Here is a 12,422-nt window from a genome sequence, read left to right as displayed (position 1 = left end):
ATATTAACTACTTATTCTTATTGTTATTATTATTAAATATGAGACTTCACTCATACATGTATACCCAACAATTGTTTGCATAAAAATTCTTATTTACTTAATGATGTAAATAGTCTAGGATATAGTGGATCTCATATCCATTGATTGTGTGGTCTATCACTAATATACAATAAACGAAAGTTTTGAAAAAATGTTTCTCTCAAAACTAGTTTAGAAACAAACCCTTCAAACTCATTCTATATCTTTTTATTATATATGAATTTAAAAAAATATATATATATATATATATAATTGTTGAATTGCATGTTCTTATTATATCCTCCATACTTGCAAAATTTCAAAAAGATTAAAGATTCTTTTTATTATATATGAATTTAAAAAAATATATATATATATATATATAATTGTTGAATTGCATGTTCTTATTATATCCTCCATACTTGCAAAATTTCAAAAAGATTAAAGATCAGTAGCTATATCATCAATAAAATGTTTAATATTGAAGTTCGAATAGTAAATAACATCTAATTTGAACGAAATTTGACATGTATGTTAAGAATATAAAGAACATATAATTCAATGATTAGATTTTCGAAATTTGCATCCAATAAAAAGAGATAAATGGAGTTTGAAAAGTTTCTCTCAAAACAAGATTTATGAAATTTACATCCAATAAAAAGATATAGATGGAGTTTGAAGGGTTTCTCTCCAAACTAATTTGGAGAGAAACTTTTTTTGGAATACTCTTACTTCTGTGTCATTGTATCATGTTGCCACCTAACGGTTTCCTCCAGACCATGTTGTTGCTAAACTTTGTTGTTTAGGATAAAATTGTTATGGATTTTTTTTTTTAGTAAGGAAATAACTATTCTTGAATAACTATTTATAATAAATAAGAAGAAAAAAGAAATCAGACATTGAAGGAAAAATTGCCAATACCCCTCATCCAACCATTGATAGATTAACTAGTTCACACCTCCGGATTTATTTTTTTTAGAATTCCAATACCCCTCATCAAACCATTGATAGATTAAATATATATATATATATATATTTGAAGCCAAACTTTGTAATAATAATTCTAAAAATAACTAACCCATTCTATAGTCTATTTTCACTAAAATAAAAATTAAAATTTTTGGAAGATGACTTTTCACATGATATGGACTATTCAGTTTTCATACAAGAGTTGATTAATAAAGAAAAGAGTGGGAAAATAGAATGGCAGAAAAATACCAACTTTAAAAAAGGTGAAAAATTCCTTACCTACAACATACATATTTGTGCATTTTCGGTGGCCGGAAAGGGAAAGAAAAATAAAGAAAGTCTTTTAAATCAAGAACAACAAATGTCGACGTTGCAAATTTCTCTGCCTCTCTCACAACCATGAAACAAAAAAAGTAAAACATGCCCGCTTCCTCAATCAAAGAATATGCCACGACGTCGTGCAAGCCGTTATTGAATCCCACGTGGCTCAACCTTCGTATTCGTGTCCTCCTTCCTTTGCCTCCACGTGCTGCATGTCCAGCTTAGCTCTCTCTGCTTCTAAACACAGCAAAAGCAAAAACATAAACTATTCTCTGTTTCTGTTCCTCCTTCTTTGTTGTTGTTGTTGTTGTTGTTGTTATTGTGTTTGCTTTGAATCAACCTCAAATGGCGTGGACGCCTTTGAGAACAAAGAGTTTTGTGGTTAAAGATGGAGAGATCATTGACAATGGTGGTGGTGTTGGGTTATTGTTTAATTGGTGGGATGAGATTGACGAGTCAGAACAATGGCAAAGAGGCATTTACTATGCTTTATGTGCATCTTATGCCTTGGTCTCCTTCATTACCCTGGTATGTACCTTTTATTTCTGGGAATATCATATCATATCATGGTCTCTCTTCCTCTCTTTTTTCTTTTTTCTTTTTTTAATTATTTAATTTTTATCTTATTCAACATTTTTTGGACTCACCCAGAAAATCTTGATTGTTTTGTTTTTCATCTTTGATGATAATATTAATTTGTGTAGATAAATGGAACACTGACAAGTTGAAAATGTTTACTAAGATTGTGGCATCGAGTAATTTTTAGATACTCCCAGGGCACGAAAAATGCTAGTCCATCTTCTCACATTTATGGTGGGGTTCTATCATTAAATTCATGATGAGGTCCATCAAGAATGTGAGAGAAGGAAACACTATTTTACTATGATTTAGGAGTACTTAAGAATTTTACTTGTTATGCAATCCTAAAAATAGTATTCTTTATTTTATTTTAATATAAATTCAGACACTAGGAACAAGGTAATCTTGGCCAAGTTTTGAATTGGCCTTGGCTTCAAACTTCAACATCAAAGCCCTAACACTTCTGATAGACAGCTCTAATCACAGCTAGTTTCCTATTTTGTGCCAGAATATTGTTCATTGTATCTATCATATATATGCCACTATATAAGAAGATTTGCCAAAGTATTCATTGTGATTTTTTCCCCAGTGCACTAACTTGTCAAAATTAATAAAAGATTAAGCTTGCCACTGGTCGCTAAGATTTACAGAAAACTTGGTTTTTCAAAGGATGGTAGCTGCTAAGCGCAATTCACAACCAATTTTCTGATTTGTAATCAGGAAACCATATTTTGTCTACACTCTTGTTGCTATTGAAGCACGTACTTGGAAAGGTGAGCACCACTAGCTTTTAGGGAGCAATTAAAATGAGTTTGCTTTCACGCTTGTGGGTGAAGTGATTCCAAATACCAAAAAAAAAAAAAAAAAAAAAGGGGGAAAAACCTTTCTCAAGTATATGAATTATATTTATTAATATTCACGCTTGTGGGTGAAGTGATTCCAAATACCAAAAAAAAAAAAAAAAAAAAAAGGGGGAAAAACCTTTCTCAAGTATATGAATTATATTTATTAATATATTGTTCCTAATCATGGTGCAAGAAGTCCACAATCCAGCTCAGTAGGATGTTTAGTACACCAGCAAGTACCCTATTTTTTGGCAATTCTTGCAAATCATAAATTAAAACAATGTTAGGTGCAAAATTTTTAGCTGTATTTTGCAGGAAATGATGAAGATCACGAAGCAAATTACCTAATAAATCAAAAGAATGTTTAGAAACAGAGAGAAAATTTTATGCATGCCATTGTTACAATTCTAATGATCATTTTATGCTACTATTCTTAAGAGTTTCGTCCAAAAGTTTGATGGATCTGTCAACAGTAGCTCTTATGAGACAGTTAGTAATCACTTTCCAAACCACATTAGAATTATCCATTTCAAATGTTCCAAACCTTTAGTGTGAAGTTTGTGCTACTCTTGAAAGCAGTTGTCCCTGATAAAGAATCTTTTTTGCTGCATGTTGTAAACAGCATAGGATATGGTGGACCTAATATCCATTGATTGTGTGGTAAATCAGCAATATATGTATAGTAGATGGAATTTTAATACTCTTGAATCTTGATTGTTGCCACCAAAGACATAAATCTTGGACTGTTCTCAGTAACTTCATCAAGATGAAGCCTCTGCTTCTCTATGCAAAAGCTATTCTGCTCATATGAACTTCGAAAAAATATAGTTTTTACGTTGTTTAACACCTGCCATTGAAGTAGGTGAAAAAGGGAATCCTTCATCTTGTCATTTTTCCGGTCCTTATTTGTATTATAGTCGCACTGTCAGTTCAATGGTATTTCTTCTGGAACACTGTCATGCTCAGGCGCACACAATGTAATATCTCTGTTGTGTGCAGTCTCTTTATCTGATAATTACTAGATGAGCCTCTTATTAGTTTGATATCAATTTGGCCAGTTAAGAAGTTGTTAAAAAGAATTTGTTAGACTATCAAAGGTTTAAGACAACAGGAATATCAATTAGGATATAGATTTGTTGATATATGTTACATAGAGTCTAGGATACTCTATGAGTGGCCACCAGAAAGGTGAGCACATTGTCACATATACATCACAGAAATGTGTTGTTCTGGGAGGGAGATGCATTGGTTTTTTATCCATCACCTATCAGTTCCTTCTGGTCTTTTGAGCAGCTTCAAACTTATCTTTGTATATTAGAGAAGAATTTTTGTAATGATATCAACTGTATCATTAATAAATAGGCTTCTTGTTTGGCTCTCCTTAGGCACAAGTGATAGAATAAAATCATAACTGATTTTGCTAAAATTTTTAATGATATCAACGGTATCATTAATAAATAGGCTTCTTGTTTGGCTCTCCTTAGGCATAAGTGATAGAATAAAATCATAACTGATTTTGCTAAAATTTTTTGAAAGTGTTCCTGTTTTTATACTTTTTTCATTGCAGCTGCTGTCCATGATACTCACTAACCAATTATAGTAAAACTAATTTTATGATAGCATATTTGTTACTAATTTTCAGGTACAACTATTGCGCATTCAATTAAGAGTACCAGAATATGGGTGCACAACACAAAAGGTTTTCCACTTGATGAATTTTATTGTGAATGGATGTAAGGGTCGTGTATCACTTGTCATAGTTCTTCTTGTATCTTTTGTATAAGCTTGCTGAAACCAAATTGCATTTTCACAGTGAGGTCTGTCCTCTTTGGTCTCTACAAAAGTGTGTTCCTTATTAGACCCAAGGTATGTTCTTAATTTTGAATTCTGGTAGTCTGAGCTCCAATATTTCATGATTTTAATTGCATTGTGCTTTCAATGATGATTATCCCTTTTTTTAAAATAATTTGATAGTTGCAATAACAAGGGGAGGGAGGATTGGAATCCTGCTCCTCCTAGTAAATAAGAGCAGGCTATGCCATTGAGCTACAAGGCTCTTGGCTCATCCTTGGTTATTTTCTCCATAAAATTATTCTTGAAATTTTCAACTGAAACATATATGCTTGCAGAATTAGTAACTACTTCAACTCAGTAGAGTTATGCAAGGCACAGAACTTCAATCTAAAAAACGATTTACCACCAAAGAAGTAACCATTGTGATAGATACTTGTTAAACTTGTATCATCAAAATTCAGTTTCTCAAACCATGAACTCTTCAAAAGTATCTCCATTTAATAAAGGCTCCTGTTTCTACAAGAATCTGTCTATTAAAAATGTATAAAATTGGAGTACAAGTGAATTTGCCTAAATATATTAGATACAATTAACTATGAAGAATCTCCCAAAGACAAGAGTGCGCACATGCACACACAGAGGATGGACATCTGAATACCAACAGAAAGGCTATATTTTTATTGTCTATTCTCATTAACCAAGTAAATATTCTATATAATGTTTATGAAGGATGATTGTGAACATAGTAAAATACTAATCAAATTTCAATCTGCCAACACTTGTTTTGGATTTACCTATCGGGTACAGTGACAATCTATTATATAATCTCCCTTAACAACATGCTTCACCCTTTTGCATTAGTAAATCATTGAGGAAATTTTCTCTTTTGTACTATAAGCAGAGTCTAAATGTGAACGTACATTTCTGTTGACTATTTCTCTTTCACGAAAAAGTATCGTGTGAGAAAGTTTATGAGACCTCTCTCTCGTAACATGTTTGGACCTCACACATGAGGGTCCCACATGAACTCTGTAAAAACATGAGATAAGATATTGGACAGCAGTCAAATATAAAAATACACGAGAGCAAGATATAGCTGAAAATTTACTGCCAAAACCTTGTGTTTTAACATTAATGATTCGTGTATAGGTTTTTAAAAAAAAATTTGAAAAAAACCTGGTTTATATAAATCCATCTTTCATCATGTAACTTGTTCAACTGCCTTCGAACGTTTCTTTGGAGCACTGTATTAGTTTTTCTTTCTTTTTCTGATTGCCCTGCCTTAAACTAACATTCTGGTACAGGAACTTCACATGGTGCTAATGGAACTTCCCACTCTTCTATTCTTTTCAACTTACACATTACTTGTTTTGCTCTGGGCCGAGATTTATCACCAGGTATGTCTTCTTATTTTCTGTGAATCATGATATAAAGAGAGCCATATAATTGATATTGGTGATCATTTTATGATTCTTGACAGGCAAGAAGCCTACCAACTAATAAGCTTAGGCCTGCTTATTATGTAATAAATGGACTTATATACATTATACAGGTAAGGAAGAAAACTTAAATTTTTCTATTGCAATTTGGTCAGGAAGAAATGAACCATACTTGGTCCCCTACGAAAATTTGGATCCCCCACCCCCTAACCCAAATATTATATGCTTATCAAAGCTAGCGCCCTATCTACATAATATATATCCCATACTTTTTCCCTCTAAGATGAAAATTTTGGGTCTGCCCCTGCAATAATACTCATTACACTCGGTGAGTCTTAGTTTCTTAAATCATTTCTTTGTGATAATAGGTGTGCATCTGGATATTCATAAGATTAAGCAGAAGTCCTGTTGCAGTTGAAACAGCTAAACTCTTCTTTTCAGGTTAATGCTGTTTAGATAATTTTGGTAATATATCAGTATTCTGTATATAATAATTTATTCCGCCGTTGTTACATTTATGCAGACACAAATGTATTTGATGATGTTGCACAACAATGATGTAATTCTTAATAATAAATCATGACGCTGATAGAATCAATTATTCATGCAGTCATACAGTTATGAATTATGTATGTTAAGGCTTGTCTATTAAAAATTATTTGTTTTCAATTTCTTTTGCAGTTATTTCATTTTCTGTTGCTCTCGGATTCTTGATATATGGTGGGAGGTAACAACTTGATGTCACCTTAAAGGCTGTATCCTTGTTACACACTATAAAAAATGTGCTTATTCTTAAATTTTTGTGCCTTCTAGGTTATTTGTCATGCTAAGGCGTTTCCCGATTGAGTCTAGAGGTCGTCAGAAAAAGCTATATGAGGTTTGTACCTAAGGTGTCAGTTTTAGTTATTTAATAGTTTGAAATTGATGAATGACAGTATATCCTTGTTATTTCCATTGAATTCCAAGTACACTATAAAAATTTGTCAAAAAGTGAACACAGTTTTACTAATTAAAAAATGAGGTTGATCTTATTATCCCTGTTAATGATTTCTGCTGAAGATTCTCTTTAGGTGGAGTTTCAGAACAAAATGATGAATGAAAAGGAATCATAATCATCCCAAGGAGAATGCTATAAAGAGTTAGAAACACACAAAACATCTTGGCATTCCTAAAACTGTGTTCACTTTTTTTATTGGCAGGTTGGCTTTGTCACAGGAATTTGTTGTACTTGTTTCTTGATAAGATGCGTTATGGTGAGTTCCTTTTAATACTGAAATTTATACATAAAATCCAAAGTTTCATATCATTTACATCTTTATTTGTTTGTCATAGCTTGCTTTCTCAGCATTTGATAAGGATACAGATTTTGATATTCTGGATCATCCCATCCTGAACCTAATATATTACCTGGTAAGTGTTGATACTAAATCTAATACTTTGTATTTATAATATTTTAAGGGGATGTCATCTTTGTCTAAGCTGCCTATTTTTTCCACATCAATCAATATATATATATATATATATATATAAAAGCAAAAACCTCATGCAGGAAAGCATAAGATTCTGTCATATGGCACACTCTATGAAGAGAATTTAAATACTCTTAAGTTATATCAAAGATAAGAATAAATTTAAAAATAGAGACTCTTTATTTTCCTTTGGTTCAATGTTTCAAGACTACTTTTTATTCAATTTTTTATGCAATATGAGCCATAGTGATAAAAATAAAAATTGATGATGATTTCAAATTATTTTTAGTTTTTTTAAAGGGTACGGAAGCCCAAATAAAAACTCTTAAATTTTGATAAATTTATGTGTTTTTAGCTAATTTCTCTTTCTTTAATCACGTTCTTTTTATGTTAATACTTACAAATAATTTCTTTAATTTCATTGAGACAATGAGTTGGGTGTTTGCGATTGAGGTCTCCATATTTGGTTGTAAGAATAAAGTGGTTGAAAAAGTGTTCGGAAGGTTGTGTAAATTTATGCAATTTTAGAATATAAAAGTATTTTATGCTTTAAATTATTATTTATAGATTTCAAAATCATTTAATCAATTTAAAAAATAAATCTACTTTTAAGGGTAGATATTATAATATGTTATAGTCTTATAGTGTTATATAATTTTTAAAAATAAAATATGAATTAAGAAAATAAATTTTCAAAGTATTCAAAAATATTGTGGCCAAACATAAATATTATACAACAAAAAAAGTATTATATGATGATCTTAATATACATAAAAATGATTTCAAGTAAAATTGTAAAGTAATCCGCGTATCGCGCGGAACATCATCTAGTTATACTAATAGTTTGTTCCAAGTCTTCATTGGGTGGAATGCGAATGATACTAGCATCAAGTAGAAAATATTTGAATTTCCTAATTGCAAGTATCTACGAGCTTTCATTACCAGAATAGCTCACATTGTCAATTCTTGACTAAGGTCTATATTTGGGAGAGATGAATATCCTCTCCCTCCAAGGATGCCTCTTACTTGCAAAACAAGGGAAAGTGCTCCATTTGTCTGACCACAGTACACTTTTTTATTTTATTCTTGAAACCACATTCCATTTGCAACAAAAAAGGGGTCCTGGAAAGAGAACTCCATGAAAATACAAACAATAAGTCTAGTGACACAAATTTTTTTTACAACTTTGGTCACAACTCTAGAGATGACATATTATGATTGATGTATAATAAAAATAATGTCAATGCTAGAGCCATGTAAAAGTAATGTTGCACCACTCACAACTTGAGAGTTGACAAATTAGCATGTTTTGAGAAAATGTAGTCTCCTTAGCATTGCTCAAAAATAAAAATGACTTCGGATGTACTATGATTACTACCTTTTTTCTTCTTTTCCATTTTTTTTGGTTCATTCTCTACAACAGTGGTGGAAGAAACTTCCTCTAGAACTTCAACTTTTGTACTTAATTAACATTAAATATGACAACCTTGAGTGGAGTATTTTACCTATGATCAGAAAATGATTAAAATGGTAAATATTGAAAATACACTAAACTGGCTTTTGGTGCAATGTTAAACTTGTCTGCTTACTCTGTAGTCAATCATGTCTCTTCTTTCAGACTGATTCATTTTCACTATGTATGCCTTGCTTTTCGAGTGCAGTTGGTAGAGATTGCTCCATCTGCTTTGGTGCTCTTCATCTTGCGAAAGTTGCCCCCAAGGCGTGTCTCAGATCAGTATTACCCTATCAGATGAAAAGTGCCTATTCGTTTTAGCGGGCAAGATTGAGACTAACTTTTTTGGAAGGTTCTGTGGTCTACTTGAGCTAATGTTTAGTTTAATATGCGTGCTCAACACTAAACCTGTCTGCTTAGTTTAGAGCTAATATGATGTCTCTTAATTCTTTTTGTGGGATTCATTTTTACCATGTATGGTATGGCTGGGCTTTTGGGCACTGTTGGTATACATTGTTCCATCTGTTTTGATGCTCTCCATCCTACAAAAGTTGCCTCCAATGCGCATTTCAGATAGCTATTACCACATCAGAAGAAAGTGTGTTTATTTTAGCAGGCAATATTAAGATTAAATCCTTTGGAAGGTTATGTGACCTGATTGAACTACTACAAAGTTTTGTATGTATGAACTCTCTCTCTCTCATTTAATTTGTACTTCATGAAAATCATCTCTTGAACGTGTTTGCAAGAATAATGTTGTAATAATACGTACATAGTTCAAATTTTCTCTGTTTAGTTTTTGGCTTAATGTGCAAGAAAAGTCAAAGATTGTTGGAATATTTTGATGAAGTCGTAGAGCAATAAGAGTGATGGTTAATATATATTATTAATAGATTCAAACACGTTAGAAAAATTTGTTCCAATCTGTTGCATTAAATATATTCAAAATCCTGTCATGGTCTAGTGATTCGTCAATGCTTTGGGGACATGCCCAACTATGGCCCTCTATCATGGTCTAGTACTTTCTCAATGCCTTGTGAGACGCTCGTTGATACCAGGTTTCAGGCCACCGGTTTTCGGGCCACCAATTTATCGGTTGATGCAGCAGTCCCAGAAACCCAACAATGCCAGCTCAATTCAGCCTACATATATGATATATATATATATATATATATTGTTGAGAAGAACTATTTTAAATTTTTAGGAATTCATACATAAAAAAATAAATAAATATATATTAAAAAAAAAAAAAAAAAAGAAGGAAAATTTTTTAAAATAATAATAGAAAGGAATTTGAAAGGGAAATAAGAGGTTAAGAAAGTTGATTGATGCGTACAAGTAGCCAGAGTAGATATTGTGGCTGTGAATCCCAAACTTCGTTTCTCTAAGCTTAAAAAATAGACTTATCTTGAGTTATAGTTTTTTTTGAAGTCTCACTTGTTCCAATCTTAAAAAGTAGGGTCATTTTTCAACTCTTAACAACAAACCTCAAAAGCTTAAAAACCTTACCCAAATTCTTCAAACCTTACTCATTAATCTGAGCTGTAATCTCCACGCTCCTCCTCCCTCCGGAATTTGCTCCGGCAAAAAAAAAAAAGAGCTCCGACAATGTAATTGAACAATTTGAGCACTTGCCAAGAGACCCTTTGGTAGAAGTTTGCTGAGAACTTGGATAATGCCTAGAGAAAGCAATTTGCCCTGAGCGTTTAAGTTTTCCCAGGTAGCTAGCCAAAGAATCATGGCATATTTGTGAAAGGATATTTTGTGCAAGACAAACGAATTTGCGAAATAACATCATTTTTCAAACAATTTTGTTAGTTAGCATGGTTTCCAAACTATTCAGGAAATTAACATCTCGAGTCTCTTAGACTCAAGTTCACTGTAGAAACTCGAGTCCCATGAAAATTATCCTTGTGGGGACTCGAGTTCCCTAAACCCAAAGAGAAGCAACGAAACTTAAACAAACCCAAAGACTAGAGAAGAAAATGAAGGAACATCAACAAACCCAAAGACCCAGAGAAGAAAAGCCTTTGCCGCCGCCTGGGTTCAGTGACCTTCGCCGTCGGGGTTTGATCTTCGTGGTTCGTGGTTTCTGTGTGTATCTAAACTCTGTTGTTGGAGTTGAAGTTGAACTTGAAATGGGTTTGTTTGTTTTGTTGTGGGTCTTTGGGTTTGCTTGGGTTTGTTGATTTTGTTTCTCTATGGGTCTATCGAAGTTCAAGTGATTTTGTTTCTCTCTAGGTTGAAGTTGAGTTTCTCTCTGGGTTGAAGTTGAAATGGTGAATCAAGCTTTAGGGAACTCAAGCCTATAAAACTCAAGTTCCACTCTGCCAGCAACTTAAGCCTGTAAAACTCGAGTTCCACTCTGCCAGCACATAAAACTCGAGTCTCTAATACTCGAGTTGCTACAATGAACTCAAGTTTAAAAGACTCGAGATATTAGTTTCCTAAATAGTTTGGAAACATTGCTAACTAACAAAATTGTTTGAAAAATGATGTTAATTTGCAAACTCCCTCCAAGTTTCTGCCAATCTTTTAGGTTAGGCCCCTGCTACAAATACATTCCCAACTCCCAAGCATCCTTGGTGGAGAACTTGCCATCAATGGAGACATTTAGAAGGAACCTTGTCTCGAACTAGAGGCCTACGTCCTAAGTTTCCCAAGCTTTCTCTAGGCCCAAGAACATTCACCAAAAATTATCACTTCCCATACTTTTCTACCATTTATGAGATAAATTTGATCCAACTAGACCATACCAAGCTACCATCGTCGGTGCCAAGGTATCATAGATGCTTTAAGGCTTTCAGCTAAGGTATCATAGATGCTTAAAGGCTTTCCGCTTTCAGATTCCAGCTTCATTCCATGAGTAGTACATGCTATTTTGATGTAGAGCCCACCCTCTTTAAAAATTTGAATCAATTGTGACATGTAGGGCTATCCAAAAGACCTGGCAACCCGCTTAACCCGGCACACCCGCCCATGACTGACCCGCCGCCACCCGATCTGACGACTCTGGCAGTCGGACACGGGTTCCGAACTCGATAACCCAACCCCACGTAGGTCGGTTGTTAGTTTTTCGTTTCAAAACTAGTGACACTCGACCCGAACCGAATCCTTTATCCTTTCCGATGAAGTATTACAAATTTCCAACCAGATCCGACAAGATCTCTCCATTATCCGACAAAATCTAAGCCTAACCTCGATGGATCCGACTAGATTTCAACTAGATCTCAGCGGATCCAGCCAAATTTCCGCTAGATCTCGCCCGACTTGGCCAAATTTCAACTCCGGTGATAAACCCAAGACCTACCTGAATCAACTCGAAATCGACAAGACCCAGAATTGAAAAATCCGACCAAATCTCTAGGTCAATTTCGAGTCAAATTTTCATCCACCCAGCTCATTCGGGTCAAGTCCGAGGTGGACACAAATCCGACCCGACCCGACCTGTGAACAGCCCTAGTGACATGGTGTTTTGTTTGTCAAAACTCAAAAAACACTTTCAGTCAGAGGTGTGTTTTAATAAGGGTGGGTT

At 33.5% G+C, this 12,422-nt stretch overlaps 1 protein-coding gene across 3 annotated transcripts; it reads left to right on the top strand.

Moving 5' to 3' along the window:
- Positions 1-1,417: 1,417 nt before the first annotated feature.
- LOC111995792 (tobamovirus multiplication protein 1) lies at positions 1,418-9,670 on the top strand. Of its 3 annotated transcripts, none has more exons than XM_024027727.2 (11): positions 1,418-1,836; positions 4,375-4,465; positions 4,546-4,598; positions 5,831-5,923; positions 6,007-6,078; positions 6,334-6,406; positions 6,647-6,692; positions 6,779-6,842; positions 7,165-7,218; positions 7,298-7,375; positions 9,096-9,670. In XM_024027727.2, the coding sequence occupies exons 1-11, from the start codon at positions 1,654-1,656 to the stop codon at positions 9,186-9,188; spliced, it is 900 nt and encodes a 299-aa protein (XP_023883495.1). In that variant the 5' UTR covers positions 1,418-1,653; the 3' UTR covers positions 9,189-9,670. The 3 variants fall into 3 exon arrangements, with proteins under 3 accessions (XP_023883495.1, XP_023883496.1, XP_023883497.1); XM_024027729.2 differs by having other exon boundaries at positions 1,690-1,836; positions 4,375-4,431; XM_024027728.2 differs by lacking the exon at positions 6,007-6,078 and having other exon boundaries at positions 1,419-1,836.
- The last annotated feature ends 2,752 nt before the right edge of the window (positions 9,671-12,422 follow it).

Source organism: Quercus suber, unplaced genomic scaffold (assembly GCF_002906115.3).
Source record: "Quercus suber isolate HL8 unplaced genomic scaffold, Cork oak 2.0 scaffold_458, whole genome shotgun sequence".
In the NCBI taxonomy this organism is placed as follows: Eukaryota; Viridiplantae; Streptophyta; class Magnoliopsida; order Fagales; family Fagaceae; genus Quercus; species Quercus suber.
Note: the sequence above shows the minus strand (reverse complement) of the source record. Positions and strands in the feature narration are given on the sequence as shown.

Bases quoted from the DNA above. Each gene is read 5' to 3' on its own strand.
- LOC111995792 (XM_024027727.2), top strand. From the start codon at position 1,654: ATGGCGTGGACGCCTTTGAGAACAAAGAGTTTTGTGGTTAAAGATGGA. The intron at 4,466-4,545 runs GTAAGGGTCGTG...GCATTTTCACAG, and splicing joins GAATTTTATTGTGAATGGAT to TGAGGTCTGTCCTCTTTGGT. The intron at 7,219-7,297 runs GTGAGTTCCTTT...TGTTTGTCATAG, and splicing joins TCTTGATAAGATGCGTTATG to CTTGCTTTCTCAGCATTTGA.